At 37.8% G+C, this 16035-nt stretch overlaps 1 protein-coding gene across 6 annotated transcripts; it reads left to right on the plus strand.

Moving 5' to 3' along the window:
* Positions 1-603: 603 nt before the first annotated feature.
* Positions 604-14352, plus strand: LOC112188377 (probable disease resistance protein At5g66900). 6 transcript variants are annotated; one of them, XM_040515241.1, is made up of 12 exons: positions 604-859; positions 1906-1951; positions 2090-2339; positions 2549-2722; positions 3400-3445; positions 3583-3654; positions 8593-8637; positions 8773-9408; positions 11492-11895; positions 12186-12547; positions 12694-12905; positions 13057-14352. In XM_040515241.1, coding segments are annotated over exons 7-12 (2457 nt in total). In that variant the 5' UTR covers positions 604-859; positions 1906-1951; positions 2090-2339; positions 2549-2722; positions 3400-3445; positions 3583-3654; positions 8593-8636; the 3' UTR covers positions 13899-14352. The 6 variants fall into 6 exon arrangements, with proteins under 6 accessions (XP_040371175.1, XP_040371174.1, XP_040371176.1 ...); XM_040515240.1 differs by having other exon boundaries at positions 2090-2722; XM_040515242.1 differs by lacking the exon at positions 1906-1951 and having other exon boundaries at positions 2090-2722.
* Positions 14353-16035: the final 1683 nt, after the last annotated feature.

Genomic DNA, 16035 nt, shown 5'->3' on the forward strand with positions numbered 1-16035 from the left:
AAATGGTGAGGTAGATAGGCTGCCGGGACGCCTTCTACCTATAAAAAAAAATGAAAACAGAACTTTGAAAGTGTTCCAATCATCACTTATATATAGGAACACAAGGATGTAATCAGTTCATATAATTTGGTAGCTATGCCCACTTTGGTGTTAACGAGTGGTTTTCACTATGAATAAATGAGAAACTACAATTTTGTGGCTTATTATGAAGAGTGGTCAAAATTAAAACTCCTATATCCTTTTGGGTCTTTCTTTCATTACTAGTTGCAAATGTCCCCATGGTCGTTTTGATGATGATGTCTTGAAGCCTAGTCACGAGGAGAGTATTTGTAACACGGTTCCTCGTAGGGTTGGGCACATGGCAGACCCACATGTCAATCTGCTGAGTACAGAACCGAATCTGAACTTTTTGGACCGGGCCCAAATCATGTTATTCTCGCTGTACATAAGATATTTTATTTTAATTTTATATCTCTCTGGGCTTAAGCAACCTGCCATGCAAACTAGAATCCATTAAACTAGATGCCATCTTCCCAAAGTTCCAAGAATTGAAAGAGATGTAAACCCAGAAACAATGAAACTAACTGACCAACAAAAAAAAAAAAAAAATTTAGTTTAATCTGCCGTGACTGACTCATAAGAACTTCAACTTTTAGCCCTGCCACTTTAATTTCTTTTTTGAAATGGTGCTCTCTGCTCGAAGTGAAGTCACGAATTTGTTAGGTCGAATTGGAAGACAGGCCAAATCAAGGCACGGTCAAACCGGAAGACTTTGGCAGCTCCCAAGTTTGTTGAATCTCAGTAGTTGAACTACACCGGCCTTCAGATCTTTCTTGTTCCACTGATTCAACGTTTTCTGGTAACAATAGCGTTTCCTCTCCACTATTTCTTACCTTCTCCTTCACGCTTCTGTAACCTTTCTCTTCATTGTTAAATCACCACTGGAATTAGCCATATTCTGATTCAGACCTAGGTCTGCTAGTGCTCTGTATATTCAATTCAATTGTTTATTATTTCTTGCTGTTTTCATTCAATTTCCGTCTGCTATTGCTTGTCTCTGATTTGCTTTTATTATTCTATCTGCTGAAGTAGATTTGCACAACAATTTCGATTGCGAATTTCGTAGTAATTGTATGAAATTAAGAATTTGTGTAGACTTTTTGGTTTCTGTTGTAACTTCTTTGAAGTTTACAATTCAGCTGCTCCAAGAGTGAAGATAGGGATCAACTACCTTTCAATAGAATTTGTTCCTTGAACACTCCACCGGGCACGGTATTCTCCACTGGACTTTAATTTAACACGTTAACTCTTCAACACGTTTGGTATGATATTCCATGGAAATAATGGTCATGTCATGTTTAACTAAACTAGTGAAATTCTCAGGAAAATGTTATAAAGTGTTCCTTGTGGTTTTAGGGTGATACTCACTATTGCCTAGTGGTTTGTGAACCCTGACCAATCTCGGTTAAAGTATTCAAATTCTTTATGTTTTATTCCCATTTAGAGAGGGAATAGCTTCCTCAACTTTGCGTAAGAAACAAAGAATTTACATGCTTTTCATCCCAAACCACGGGCACATTAGTAACTCTGAGCCAACAGTTTCCATTCTTTAGAAAGTAGAAATTTACTTTCCATTTTTATGAGTTTTCCACATTCGAAAATTTAAACTGCGTCAGAGACTTACATGTCCACAGGTTTGTATTGGTTGAAAGGTCCTTTAGTGAGTTTTGTCGTAACTTCGAGCATTTGCTTTGTTTTTATTAATCTCATAATACTAGTAATCCTTATCGACTCTGAAGTCTCAGTCTTTCTCGATGTGTATAAATATGCTAAGTCCCAGAGAGTTTTGTAACAACATATTTTTTCTAGTTCTCTAAGGAAGAACATATTGTCTTTATATCTCAGGACATATTGATTCAGATTTTCATCTTGTACCATCATCACAAACAAAGTAAGTCAAAATTGAGTTTTTTATTTGTTGTATTCTTTAGCTGTTCATTTCATTGATTGTTTCCTTGTCTTAAACATTTCCATTTAAACAAGAAAGAGAAGTGCTCTAATTCAAATGTGGTTATTTTAACCATGACAGTGGTATTAGTCGGGGGAGAAGCTTTAGGAGCATCGTTTCTGGTGCTGTATGATGCCATTAAGGAACTGAATGACCATCCTTTGATGTTAAAATCCCTCCTTGGAGATATCAAATCCACACGTTCTATAAAGCACCACTGATTAAAGAGACAGCAGAGGATGAAAAGGAATTGGATTTTCCAGAGGATGAACTACAAAATTTTAGAGTACAAATGGAGGGGGAAGTTGAGCTAATTCGCAAGTGCTCCAAGGTTGGTCCTTTGAGTCCTTACAAAAAATATAAGTATGCAAACAAACTAGTTGAATTGGGAAATTCTATGCAAAGACTGTTGGATATACTGAAAGTGCATGGCATAAGAGATGTTAAGAAAACCTTGGTTATGGTAAAGAATATTGAGACTATGGTCCAGCAAATTGATCAATTTTGGGAGACAAAATAATCCATCTGAAATTATTGAAGGTTGGTGTGCAATACCTGAACCTCCACCGCTTGTTGTTGGATTGGATGGGCCTTTGATGGAATTGAAGATGAAGCTTTTCAAAGATGATATATCAATGCTTGTACTAACTGCGCCTGGAGGAAGTGGGAAAACTACACTGGCAATAAAGTTTTTTCAAGGTGGAGAAGTCAGAGGTATATTATAATGGAACATATCAGTGTCTCTTTTTGCTTTGTCCAATAATGATTTACTTTGTAATTGTATTAGTAGCAGTAGTAATAATAAACTTATGATATTTTATTTGCATTGGTAGTATACTAGTATGTCAAAAACTAGTGAAGATTTTAGGAAAATGTTATAAATGGTCCTTATGGTTTTAGGGTGATACTCAATTTTGCCTAGTGGTTTTTGAACCCTGACCAATCTCGGTCTAAAGTATTCAAATTCTTTATGTTTTATTCCCATTTAGAGAGGGAATAGCTTCCTCAACTTTGTGTAAGAAACAAAGAATTTACATGCTTTTCATCCCAGACCACAGGGACATTAGTAACTCTGAGCCACCAGTTTCCATTCTTTAGAAAGTAAAAATTTTACTTTTCATTTTTATGACGTTTCCACATTACAAAACTTAAACTGCTTCAAAGCCTCATGGATCCACATGTTTGCATTGGTTGAAAGGCCCTTTAGTGAGTTTTGTCGTAACTTCGAGCATTTGCTTCGTTTTTATTAATCTCATAATAATAGTTATCCTTATCGACTCTGAAGTCTCAGTCTTTCTCGATGTGTATGAATATGCTAAATCCCAGAGAGTTTTGTAACAACATATTCTTTCTAATTCTCTGAGGAAGAACGTGTTGTCTTTATATCTCAGGACGCATTGATTCAGATTTTTGTCTTGTACCATCACCACAAACAAAGTAAGTCAAAATTGAGTTTTTATTTGTTGTATTCTTTAACTGTTCATTTCATTGATTGTTTCCTTGTCTTAAACATTTCCATTTAAACAAGAAAGAGAAGTGCTCTAATTCAAATGTGGTTATTTTAACCATGACAGTTTGTTGAATCTCAGTAGCTGAACTAGACCGGCGTGCAGATCTTTCTTGTTTCACTGGTTCATGCTTTTCTGGTAACAACAACTTTTCCTCTCTACTATTATTACTTTGCCCAGTAAGCTTTCTCTTTATTGTTCCACCACTAGAATTGGCCATGGAGATTCACACATAAGTCTGCTCTATTTTCAATATAACTTTTATTATTGCCCGCTGTTTTTGTTTACTTTTCCGTCTGGTATTGCTTAGGGAGCTTGTATTCATAACTCCAAAATTGGTATTTAGACTTCTCTTTTTTTCCAAGTAATAGTTGACTTTGTCAACTCATGTCAAATTACCAATAAAAATACTAAAGAGGGAAAGAAAAAACTTTTCTTACCTCTATGTACAGTAGTAGTATTTCCTCCAACGTAACCCTAAAATATACATCGGCAAACGTTATCTATGTCAAATTTTTCGGAATTTGACTTTGTGGTTGATCACCTATCTATCGAAATAGGTTTCTTATGAAAAAAGTGTTTCAGCTATGAAATTAATAGAAAATAAGTAAACAAAAAATTATGGATGGTGGAAAGAAGATTTGACAAGAGGTGAAAGAGTAGTAATTGTATTTCATTGATTCAGCAAAAAAGAAACATAAGCTATCTAACCTCCATAAGATTATAAAATGTTGAAAATTTTCGCGAGGGAGGGAGCCCTTGGTTTTGTTTTATCAAGCTTAATTTTATCAAGGTAAAATAGAATTGTGAAATCTTCAAAAATTGAAGGAGGTCCAACTACTAATTTTTGGAGATATGAATAGAAAAAAAAGGCTTTTATTGAATTTATTGGACGATGGACATTGTGGAAAAATTAAGGAGGTGTAGATAGCATATTTGTTATTTGTAAAAGAAGTCGATATCATTGTTGGATTTATCACTCTTGTTTTGAATTATTGACTTATTGTTTTGTAAAATTTCTATATATAATCTTAGTAGTAGTTACATTACTAAAAATGTTCTATAATTATTAAGTACCTCATTTTTTATACATTGCGTCTTGTCTGAAGGCAAATAGGGACCAAATTGGATTTTCATGCTTCATTTTCGCTTGGCTTGTTGCAAAGGCTCGGAGAATGGCTGCTGTGCTTGCTGGTGGAGCAGTGTTAGGGACAGTATTTTCAGAGCTGTACAAGGGCGTTCAGACACTGATCAGAACATCTAAGCATTTTAAAGACCTTGCCAAAAACATTAAATTGAAATTAGAATGCTTGCTACCACTGATCAAGCAGATTGAGGAACAAAACATGGAACTCGGTCGCTCGAACCAGTGTACAGAAAAATTTAAAATAGAAATAGTCGAGGGCCTAGAGCTTGTCCAAAATTGCTGTAAGGTTGGTCCATTGGAAATATCCAAACAGAGGAATTACATCAGAGAACTTCGTGAGTTGGATGGTTCACTTAAGAACTGGTAGATATACTCATGTCGGATGGAGTGAGAGATGGGAAGGAGACCTTGCAATCGGTGACGACGATGACTAAAATGGTGATGGCCATGTTTATTGTTGTTCTGGGGGTTCTTGTCACAACTATTATTGTGATAATAAGAGAAAGCAAAAGGCGCTGTGACAACTAAGCACAACGAAATAAAACTATGAAAGAAAACAATAAGAAACAATGATTAATCGAGGTTGATGCGAAAATTGGAGAAATCAAACTTGAAATTGCTCCAATCATAACATAAATATAGGAACACAAGCATGTAATTAGTGGATATAATTCCATCGAGTTATGTCCATTTTGGTGTTAAATAGCGGTTTTCATTGTGAATAAATGAGAGATTAAAGCGTTTTTTCACTTATGTAGTGAGAACTCCTTGTGTCTCTTTACAGCGAGTGATTAAGATTTAGAATTCTTAGTTCAGCGTCATTTGATCTGGTGATATTAGTCTCTCATTTAGAAAAAATAGATTGTGAGTTTGACTTACGAAAAATTAATTGTTGTATTTCTTGATGTAATAAAAAAATATATATAGAACTCTGTGTCTAACAATCCTCTTGGCTCTTTCATTACTAGCTCAGTAGTCTGTTACTGTTAACATGCGATGCAGTATTTTACTGTTAATATGCGATGCAGTCTTCTCCGAATTCTAGCGAACCCTAGCCGCCATGGCTGGGGATCTAAGCAACGACGGTCGGCGCCACCACCAAGCGGAATCTTCTCCGCCTCTTACTCCCTCCTTGCGGTGACTCAACATCAGTCTCTTTTGATGAGCTCCCAACCAATTGCTGGGAAGAAGGATGGTTTTGCCACTGTCGGAATCTCACGTTGGAGAACATTAACTAGAGAGGTTTTAAGTCGTGATTTTGGTCGAATCCGACCAAATAGAGTGCGGCTCAAGGTCGGTGATGCAGTGGCGAACCCAGCATTCTTTTTCTATGGGGGTGTGTATGTTAAAGTATTAGATTTAGTCAGATAAGTGGGAGCATGTTTACAAAATATGAAGACAAAATACTATCTTATTAGATTAAATACATTATTTACAAAACATGAGTGGGTGCGTGAGCCCCCACTTGTCCCCCTCTGGGTCCGCCAGTGCGGTGATGTGCAACCATCGCTATGGAGGTCTGGGCAAGGAGATCTGGCTGGAATTGTGTGGCGTGACTTGATGGCCAAGCAGACGGTTCTTGCAATTATAAGGCCAGTGGCCACTAACCCTGTATGGTGGCTGACGGTGGCAGTCCGGTTTGCTGGAGGTGTAGCGCTGATGAATCGATCATGGCAACAGAGGTGTTCCTAGGCCCAAAGCATAGCAACTCTGGAGTTTCAATCTACAAAGATCGAATTTCGATTTGATGGTGGCACAATGGGTGAGGCCTCGACGGTGGCTACAGACAATCTGAAGGGAGCTGCGGTGGTCCTGATGAAAGCTGAGATTGCGGTGGTTGAGAATGGGTGGCTGCACACAGTCTGAAGGGAGCTATATCAACGAGGAAATGACTAGCTCAGCAGCTGCATTGAGCAAGGATGTGTGTTTGACTACTGTATTCTACTTTTCTTTCATGTATGCAACGCTAATGGGCTTTGGTCCCTCAGCCTGCAAGTAGTCATTTCCTCGTTGAAGAAGTTCTAAAAACTCCACAATATTTTACTTTTATTATTTTATATTTCTCTGGGCTTGAGGAACAAATTGCATCAAGAAAGCCCATATTACGAGTCACATAACAACAGATTGCCTGCAGCCCAAACAAACCAGAATCCATAAAACTAGATACCTCTTCCAAACTCCAAGACTTCGAAAGTGATGCAGAACAACCGACAAACACCATTAGTTTAATCTGCCATGAGTCACCCATATGAACTTTAACTTCCAGTCTACCCCTTCGGTTTCTTTTTTGAAATGTTGCTCAATGCTCGAAGCCCAATACAGAAGCAAAGAATTTCTTTGGTCGAATTGGAAGAGGAGCCGAATCAAGGCGCGGTCAATACTGAAGACTTGGTAGTTCCAAGGCTGTTGAATCTGATTAGCTGAGCAAGACCGGCCTGTAGATCCTTCTGGTTCAACCTTTTCTGGGTAAACAATACCTTTTCCTCTTCACCATTTCTTACTTTGTCCTTCACGTGTTTCTGTAAAGCTTTTTCTTTGTTGTTCCACCGCTGGAATTGTCTTCGCAACTAGGTCTGCTCTATATTCAATTCAAATCGTTTATTATTGCTTGCTGATTTCATTCAATTTCCTTCTGGTAGTGCTTTTACTATTCTCCCTGATCTGCAGAACAATTTCGATTGCGATTTCGTTGTAGTTGTATGAGTTTGGAATTAAGAATAGTTCATACTTTTTGGATTATCTTGCAATTTCTTAGAAGTTTATGTCCTGACCTGTCGAAAACATTAATAACTGTCACATGTCCCAGGAGTGAAGATAGGGATCAACTACCTTTCAATAAAACTTATTCCTTCACCGCCACGGCACGTTATTCCCCACTACTGACCTTTAATTTAACACCTTAAGTCTTTCACGCGTTAGGTATGATATTTCCTGGAAATTACCGTGATTGGCGTACATGCTCTGTTTTGTTTTGTGTACTTTTGTTTGTTAGAGAAAGTTTTAGGGCAAATGTTTTAACTTGTCATTGGTTTCGGGTGATTCTCGGTTTTTGCCCGTCTGGTGGAAACCTGTTTAGTAATTTGGAACCCTAACGAATCTCGGTCCAGAGTACAAATATTCTTTATGTTTTACCCCCTATATAGAGTGGGAATAGCTCCCTCAACTTTGTGTAAAAAACAAAGAACTCAGCATGCTTTTCACCTGGGACATTCGCAGCTCTTGACCAAAATTTTCCATTCCTCAGAATAGTAACAATTTTTCTTTTTCTTTTTTATTCATTTTTCTATGTCAACGAAATGAAGTTGCGTTAGAGACTTGAGTATTGCTTTGATTAAATGGTCATTTAGTGAGTTTCCTCGAAAACTTCGACAGACTTGTTCCCTGACTCCACCGGGCACATTATTCTCCACTGACTGTATCTAACACGTTAACTCTTCAACACGTTTGGTATGATATTCCATGGAATAATGGTCATGAAGAATGATCTCTGTTTTGTTTTGTGAAACGCTGTTTGTGATGTTTAACAAAACTGATGAAAATTTAGGGCGAACGTTATAAATGGTCCTTGTGGTTTCAGCTGATACTCAATTACTTTGGAACCCTAACCAATCTTGGTCCAAAGTACAAAAATTCCTTATATTTTACCCCCAAATAGAGTGGAAATAGCTTTCTCAACTTTGCGTGCAGAATAAAGAACTTGCATGCATTTCACCCCTAAAGTAACAGTTTATTTAAAATTTCAACAAAAAAAAAAAACTGAAAGGTCTTTTAGGGATTTTCCTGAAAGACTTTAAACAATTTCTTTGTATCGAACTTCGTAACGTTTATTCTTCCCTGGCTGTGTATAAATATGCTAGATCCCAGAGAGTTTCAGAAAATCTTCTTCTTTCCAAGTCTCTGAAGAAGAACATGTTGTCTTTTTATCTCAGGACGCATTGATTTGGATTTTCGTCTTGAACCATCATCACCACAAAGTAAGTCAAACTTGAGTTTTTTATTTGTTGTGCTCTTGACTGTTGATTTCATTAATTGCTTTCTTGTCTTAAACATTACCATTCAAAAATAGAGAAGTCCTGTAATTTAAGTGTTGGTTTTTGTCACGATGGCAGTGGTATTAGTCAGAGGAGAAGCTTTGGAAGCATCATTTGTGGCACTGTATGATGCCATTAAGGAAGTAAATGAACATCATTTGATGTTTAAAGCCCTCCTTGGAGATATCAGATCTACACTAGATTCTATAGAACCACTGATCAAAGAGACAGCAGAGGATGACAAGGAGTTGGATTTTCCAGAGGATGAACTTCAGAATTTTGGAGTACAAATGGAAGAGGGGATTGAGCTAATTCGTAAGTGCTCTAAGGTTGGTCCATTGAGTACTTACAAAAAATATAAATACACAAACAAACTAGGTGAACTGGGAAAATCTTTGCAAAGACTGTTGGATATACTGAAAGTGCATAGCATAAGAGATGTGAAGAAAACCTTGGTTACCATAAAGAATATTGAGACTAAGGTCCAGCAAATTGATGTGAATATTGGGATACAAAATAATTCATCTGAAAGTATTGAAGGTTCATGTGCAATACCTGAACCTCCACCACTTGTAGTTGGATTGGATGGGCCTTTGAAGGAATTGAAGATGAAGCTTTTCAGTGATGAGATATCAATGCTTGTGCTAACTGCTCCTGGAGGATGTGGGAAAACTACATTGGCAACGAAGTTTTGTCAAGATGGAGACGTCAGAGGTATTTATACATAAATAATATCAATATCTCAATTTACTTTGTCTTAATAATAGTTTATTTTGTAATCTTAGTAGTAGTAGTAGTAATAAACTGAACATGATTTTTATGCATTAATAGTATGCTAGTATGTCAAAAATGCCAAAAATTTTGCTGTTTCTGTGACGGTTAACGTCAGACCATACCCAAATATAATTCAGCTGTAGCTGTTACTACAATTCTGTGTATCATTGGATGCCATTGCTGTGCTTTAAATTATAATATGGCTGCAGCCATGTTTTTGAAAAGACCCAAGTCTTACTACGGAATACTTCTGTGACCAGTTCAGTATGCTTTTAATTTTTTTTTTTTTTTTTTGAAAAGAAGCACCTTTCTATTGAAAAAGCAAAAAGCGAATTACAAGGAGATGGACACGGAGTCCGCTTTAAAGGTCTAAAGAGGGCAGCTAGGGCTATAGGCTTAGCATCTCGTCTAATAATACTAATCAAAGCTTAGGGGCTTAACAGCTACTTGCCAGTTAAGAATAATGGAAGAAAGATTATAATCCTTGAATTCCTTAGAAATAGAAGCCCATAAGGATGCCCAGAACGCTAGCACCCCACAACCCCAACGGGTTCTGGCCTTTTTCCCTTTACCAAAAGCTATAGGGTTTTCCCTTAGCAAGTCACTTCTCTCTAATGGAGTTGTTCAGTCCACTCTTGCCTCCCTAAATAACTTTTTCCATAAGAAATTAGCCACTTCACAATGCACAAAGACATGATCAGGACTTTCCCCTTAAGCTTTGCATAAAATGCATCGGTGAGGAGAAAAACAACTTCCCGATCTTCTCCTTTGAAGAAAATCACATGTATTCGTTTTCCCTAGTACCACAAGCCATCCCAAAGTCTTCACCTTAGTAGGGACCTTGACGTTCCAAATAATCTTTGCAGGAGCAAAAAATTGGATCTGATCCCCCACTAGTTAAGAAGCTATGGAAAGATTTGCAAGAGAATTTCGCAGCAGGCTCACGCTTCCACCTCTTTTCATCTGAATTGGACTCCACTAATTGGACATTTTCTAGCTTAACCATCAGCGAGGCAAACTCCTCAATCTCTTGGTCATTTAAATTTCTGCTGAACCCAAAGTCCCAGCACATCGGAAAATTGAGAGGGATAGCTAACCTTTCCACTGAATGGTTGTTGTGTCTTGATAGTCTGAACAACCTTGGAAAGTAGAATTTCAAGTGGTGATCCTCTAACCAAGAGTCTTCCCAGGACCTCACTCTTTTGCCACTGCCTACAACTAGTTTATGACAAAGGGAAAATTGGCTTATTCCAGCTAAAATATCCTTCAAGGACTTCTACTTGATTCACCCAAAATTGGCTTTATGTCCCACCCATTCACATCATATCCATATTTACTCCTTATTACAGCATGCCATAAGGGCTCTCTCTCCAAAGGAGATCTCCAAAGCCATTTCCCTAGGAAAGACTTGTTTCTTGCTAGTAGGTTCCCAATTCCCAGCCCTCCTCTTTCTTTGCTTTTCGACACTATCTCCCAATGAACTAGATGGTCCTTCTTACACTCTCCGTCCATCCCAAACTTTTTTTTTCTGTTTTCTTTTTCAAAATAGATTCTAATCTCTTTGCCACTCCAACCGGAATTTGGAATAGAGAGAAATAGTATGTTAGGAGGCTGCTTAGAACTGCTTGAATCAATGTCAGCCTACTGCCACTCCCACAGTAGGTATGCTTTTAATTTCACTACTGTGTTGTAAATACACCCAAGGTCTGGCATGTGGATCCTGTGGTCTTTCCGTTTAATTGTTTTCAACAGTTGTAGCCTTATAGGAATATGTTTGCCACAACTAATAGATAGAAATTACACATCAGAAGGGTGGCTAATTATTTGTTATAACATCATCGCTAGTGTATGATTCATAAAAAGATTTCCTACTTATTTCTTTCTATTTGCATATGTTAGCGATCCAATTTAGATTGAGATATGATTAGTATGACTTAACTATTTGTTTATTATTTTCGCTTTTAAATTTTTCCTTTGTACAATTGTGGACTTCTAATAACTTTCTTACCTTGTATTTTGAAAGATAAATTCAAGAACAATATCTTCTTTGTAACTGTTTCCAAGAAGCCCAACTTAAACCTTATTGTAGAAGAGCTATATCAACGCAAGGGTTCCCAGGTACCCGATTTCCAACATGAAGTAATTGCACTTAATTGGCTGTACGAATTTCTAAACCAAATGGGACAAGATCCTTTACTATTGGTTTTGGATGATGTTTGGTCTGAATCTGAATTTCTTCTTGAGAAGTTTGATGAATGGAGAATGTCTAACTGCAAGATCTTGGTGACATCAAGGTTTGCATTTCCAAGATTTGGTTCTCCATATAATTTGAAATCATTGAGTGATGAAGATGCATTTGCTCTTTTTAATCATTCAGCATACTTGGGAGATGTTCGCTCTCATGTTCCAGAAGACCTTGCAAGACAGGTGATTTTCTTAGTCTGCATTTTAAAAGAAATATTAATGTGAAATTGGAGAAAAGAGATTTGTTCACATTTTATGCGCGGCATACATACACCTGTTGATAGAACAAGTGAACACTTAAATTTACCATGTCAGATGCAAAATTCATGCTCATTTACGAACTAAATTTGAAGTGAGAATATAGAAGAGTACATAGTTATTATTTTCTCATTTGCATGAGACATTGCAATTTGAAACTTAAGACTAGACCTACAGCTGATGGAGTGAATTAATCTGAAGAAATTGATGTGCAGGTAATAAAACATTGTAAAGGATTTCCTCTTGCAATTACAGTGGTTGGAAGATCACTTTGTGGGCAGCCTATAGAGATCTGGCAAAAAAGATTAATTGAATGGACTAAAGGTTCATCTATTCTTGATTCTGATCATGATTTGCTTGTTTGCCTCCAAAGCAGCCTTGATGCCTTGGAGAAACAAAGTATTACCATCAAGGAATGTTTCCTAGACCTTGGTTCATTTCCAGAAGACCAAAGAATACCTGCTACTACCCTCATTGATATATGGGCGGAGTCATATAAAATAGATGAAGACTGGCTTTGCATTGCAAACCTCTGTGAACTCACCAATAGAAATCTGGCTACTCTTATAATCACAAGGTATATGGGCTTCTACATTTCTCTTTTCTGATTTTGTTTTACCACTTTTTCCATTATATCCATGGCTAGTTGCTAGTCATGAAATTCTGGTGCAATTTGTATGCTGAAGAAATGTCTTATAGCAAATTGGTTTTGATCCTAAACAGGAAGGACCCCAGGGAGGTGGATGGCTATTACAGTGAACATTTTGTTACTCTGCATGACATTATTAGAGAATTGGCTATCTATCAGTCAAGTGTGGAATCAATAGAACAGAGAAAAAGGCTGATAATAGATATGTCTGGAGACAATTTTCCCGAGTGGTGGACGGAACAGAAATGTCAACCCATCAATGCTCACCTTTTATCTATCTCGACAGGTTGTTCCATCTATCTTTCTTTCTGTAGCAAATATTTACTGATGCAAAGGCACACAAGGCTGAACACGTGCATATACATCAGACACCAACACTTCAATAGTATTATCTATAGTAAGTGACTGATATCATGTACCATATATATGATTTGCAGATGGAGACTTCTCATCTAAATGGCTCAACATGCAACTACCACAAGCAGAGGTTCTAATTCTGAACTTTCAGTCAAAGAAGTATGCCTTACCTGAATTTGTGGAGAAAATGGACAAATTAAAGGTTCTGATAGTCACAAAATACGGTCTTTTACCTGCTGAATTGGATAACTTTCCATTACTTGGTTCATTATCAAATCTAAAGAGAATTAGATTAGAACGAATAGCAATACCTTCCATGAGCAAGACCCCTGTACAGTTGAAGAGTTTAGAAAAGATATCATTATTCATGTGCAAAGTGGGTCAAGCCTTTGACAACTGTTCCATCGAACTTTTTAATCTATTGCCAAATGTAGTGGAAATGAACATTGATTACTGCAATGATTTGGTGAAATTGCCCGCCATGCTTTGTGACCTGATTTGCCTGAAAAAGCTTAGTATCACCAATTCTCACAAGCTATCTGTCTTACCTGAAGAAATAGGAAAGTTAGTGAACTTAAAAGTGTTGAGGCTTAGGTCTTGTACTGAATTGTCAGAGCTGCCAGACTCGATTCGGAACCTCAAATTGTTAAATTTTCTGGACATATCTGATTGCTTTAGTATGAAGGAGCTTCCTGAACATATTGGTGAAATGTGCTGCTTAGAAACGCTAAATATGAGACAATGCTCAAGACTGCAAGAGTTGCCTGCATCAGTTTTGGATCTTGAACAGTTGAAGGATGTGATTTGTGATGAAGAGACTGAAATATTATGGAACCCCTTCTTACCCATTCTCCACAACTTACATATCAGGGTAGTGAAAGAAGATATTAACCTGAATTGGCTCCACACGTTTCCATCTTGAAAGCATTGTTTTCTCAGTAACTATTGGAGCGACGCCTCTGTGATTTGTGCAGCTCCTTCTCTATATTGCTCCACAAGGCTCATTCATGAGAGTGGTTGAGACACAGTAATGCCTATGATAATCTACATTTTAATGCTCTTTGTTGTAATTTCTCTGCGATATATATAAATGTTTTCAATAAATAGTGAAGTGAACCGTCTGTAAATTATGTATTCCATCACTGGGTTTATGTAGCTAGTGGTGTGAAGAAGAGATCTTGATGTTTCTTGATGTTGAGATCTGGTTAGTGGGCGTGAGGGCCTAGCCTCCCAGTTCTTCTGGGTTCCAGCCCTCGACAAAAAAAGAGTGTAGTAAACTTTGTGTAATGTATTATACAACTTTCCTTTTGAGACATTTGTATCAGTTCTTACTCTTGACTCTAATTTCTGGGGAAATTTCAATATCTGAACGCTAAGTTTAGTGTTACGGAAGTTTCTGAATGCGTTTTCCGCTCGTTGCTATTATCCAGCTAAACCAACAAAATCTGCTCGGTAAAGTATATACTTGAATTTTCATCAAGAGAATTCTAGACCCCATAAGAAGTAATACCAAGTTAACGCGGCAGGTGGGTAATCATAACATTGGAACCGATCTAGCAGAAGTTAATTTACTAGGTCAGATGTTCTTTTGGCAATGGTTTCGTTTGTACGGGGACTGCCGTACAAATATTACTGTCTTGATGATCAGAGTGAAATAAGGAATACAAATTTTCTGATTTTGGTGTTTGATTCAGTTGCAGAAAGGAAGGTAGTTGCTGCCCGTTGAACAAAAAGATACACTAGTCTAATATGTTTAATTACACTGCTCACATATAGATCCTGCATAGCCTGATATTCAATCAAATCTCCTAGATGAGATAAAACAATTCCAAGACAGAAATCAGAGAAAAGTGATGTAGGGCGTGTTCGCGAGTTACCGAAGGCTAGCTACTAATAGTGATTGGTGAGTTGAACTTCCCTAAACATATCCTGGTTACACTTACACAAGTATCTTATTGAACTGGCCGTTTATGATACCCTGGTCTTGCTACGTACGTGGACACAATGTCCAACTTTGTTGAACTGGAGCAACTGCATCATCCCAAGCTCAAAAGTGCTGCAGATCGATCAAACGTATCGATTAGTTTTAGCGGAAAGGCGCAGATGAAGATTTCAGCACAATGCAAACATCAAAACAATTTACGAGTTTCGCTGTGTCGATGCTAAGCAATAATGGTAGGGTAAGTACGTGGTTTGGTTAGCATGCATTGGTGCTGTTTGCCGCTCTACGACCTTTTAATTTGCTTTTGCATGCGAAGTTTGAACGCCAGCATGAAACTGATTGCTACCACCATTTTGTCTTTTTCTCTTGGCGCATGCACTTGTTGACTTCTAATTTTTTTGCACCTTAATATCATTTCAAATATAACGTCCCTCGTATGGATTTTTGTTGCTTGGATATGCAATATTGACTTGAACAATTTTTTTTTGGTTTCTTGACCTAAAGCACAGAATCAGGCCAATGTTTTCTCACTTACACCAGCACCGAGAGTTTTTAATTCCCAGCAACCCAATTCAAGTGCTAAATGACAATTTTGACCTCCAATTAATTAAAAAATTACGGCTACTCTCACTCAGACTCGCTCTCCTCCGCACCTCTCTCTCTCTCTATCTCTCTCCTGTCTCTCCCGTCAGCCCCGTCGTCGATCTCTCCCCTCAGCACCGTCGTCGAGAACCTTTAGCCTTTTGGCGATTCCTCTCTCTCTCTCCCTCCGATCTCCACCTCCGGCGTGGCATGGATTCACTTTAACTGCGAGTTCTTGCAGGGATCGGATCGGAGTTTCGCGCCCGTACAGAAGGACGACGTTTTTGATCCAGCCGGGCTTGGAGTTGTAGATGCGGTCGTCGTGGCGTTTGACAACGACGTTTTGATGGTGGTGGGCGGAGGAATCGTCGGTGTCGTTGCAGTGGGATTGGGCTTGACCGCCGGTGCTGCAAATGCCTCCGTTTCATGTTTCTCTGATCTGCTCTTTTTTTTTTTTTTTTTTTTTCTTTTTTCAACAAAGCTCTGATCTGCTTTGATAAGCCGAAGAGTATTGATCAGGGTTCAAGATTAGTTT

The sequence above is a fragment of the Rosa chinensis genome, chromosome 2, assembly GCF_002994745.2.
Source record: "Rosa chinensis cultivar Old Blush chromosome 2, RchiOBHm-V2, whole genome shotgun sequence".
In the NCBI taxonomy this organism is placed as follows: domain Eukaryota; kingdom Viridiplantae; phylum Streptophyta; class Magnoliopsida; order Rosales; family Rosaceae; genus Rosa; species Rosa chinensis.

What these genes read in the sequence shown, in the direction of transcription:
- LOC112188377 (XM_040515240.1), top strand. An exon ending in GCTACTCTTATAATCACAAG is followed by an intron (nt 12,548 to 12,693) that starts GTATATGGGCTT and finishes GATCCTAAACAG; the next exon opens with GAAGGACCCCAGGGAGGTGG. An exon ending in CCTTTTATCTATCTCGACAG is followed by an intron (nt 12,906 to 13,056) that starts GTTGTTCCATCT and finishes TATGATTTGCAG; the next exon opens with ATGGAGACTTCTCATCTAAA.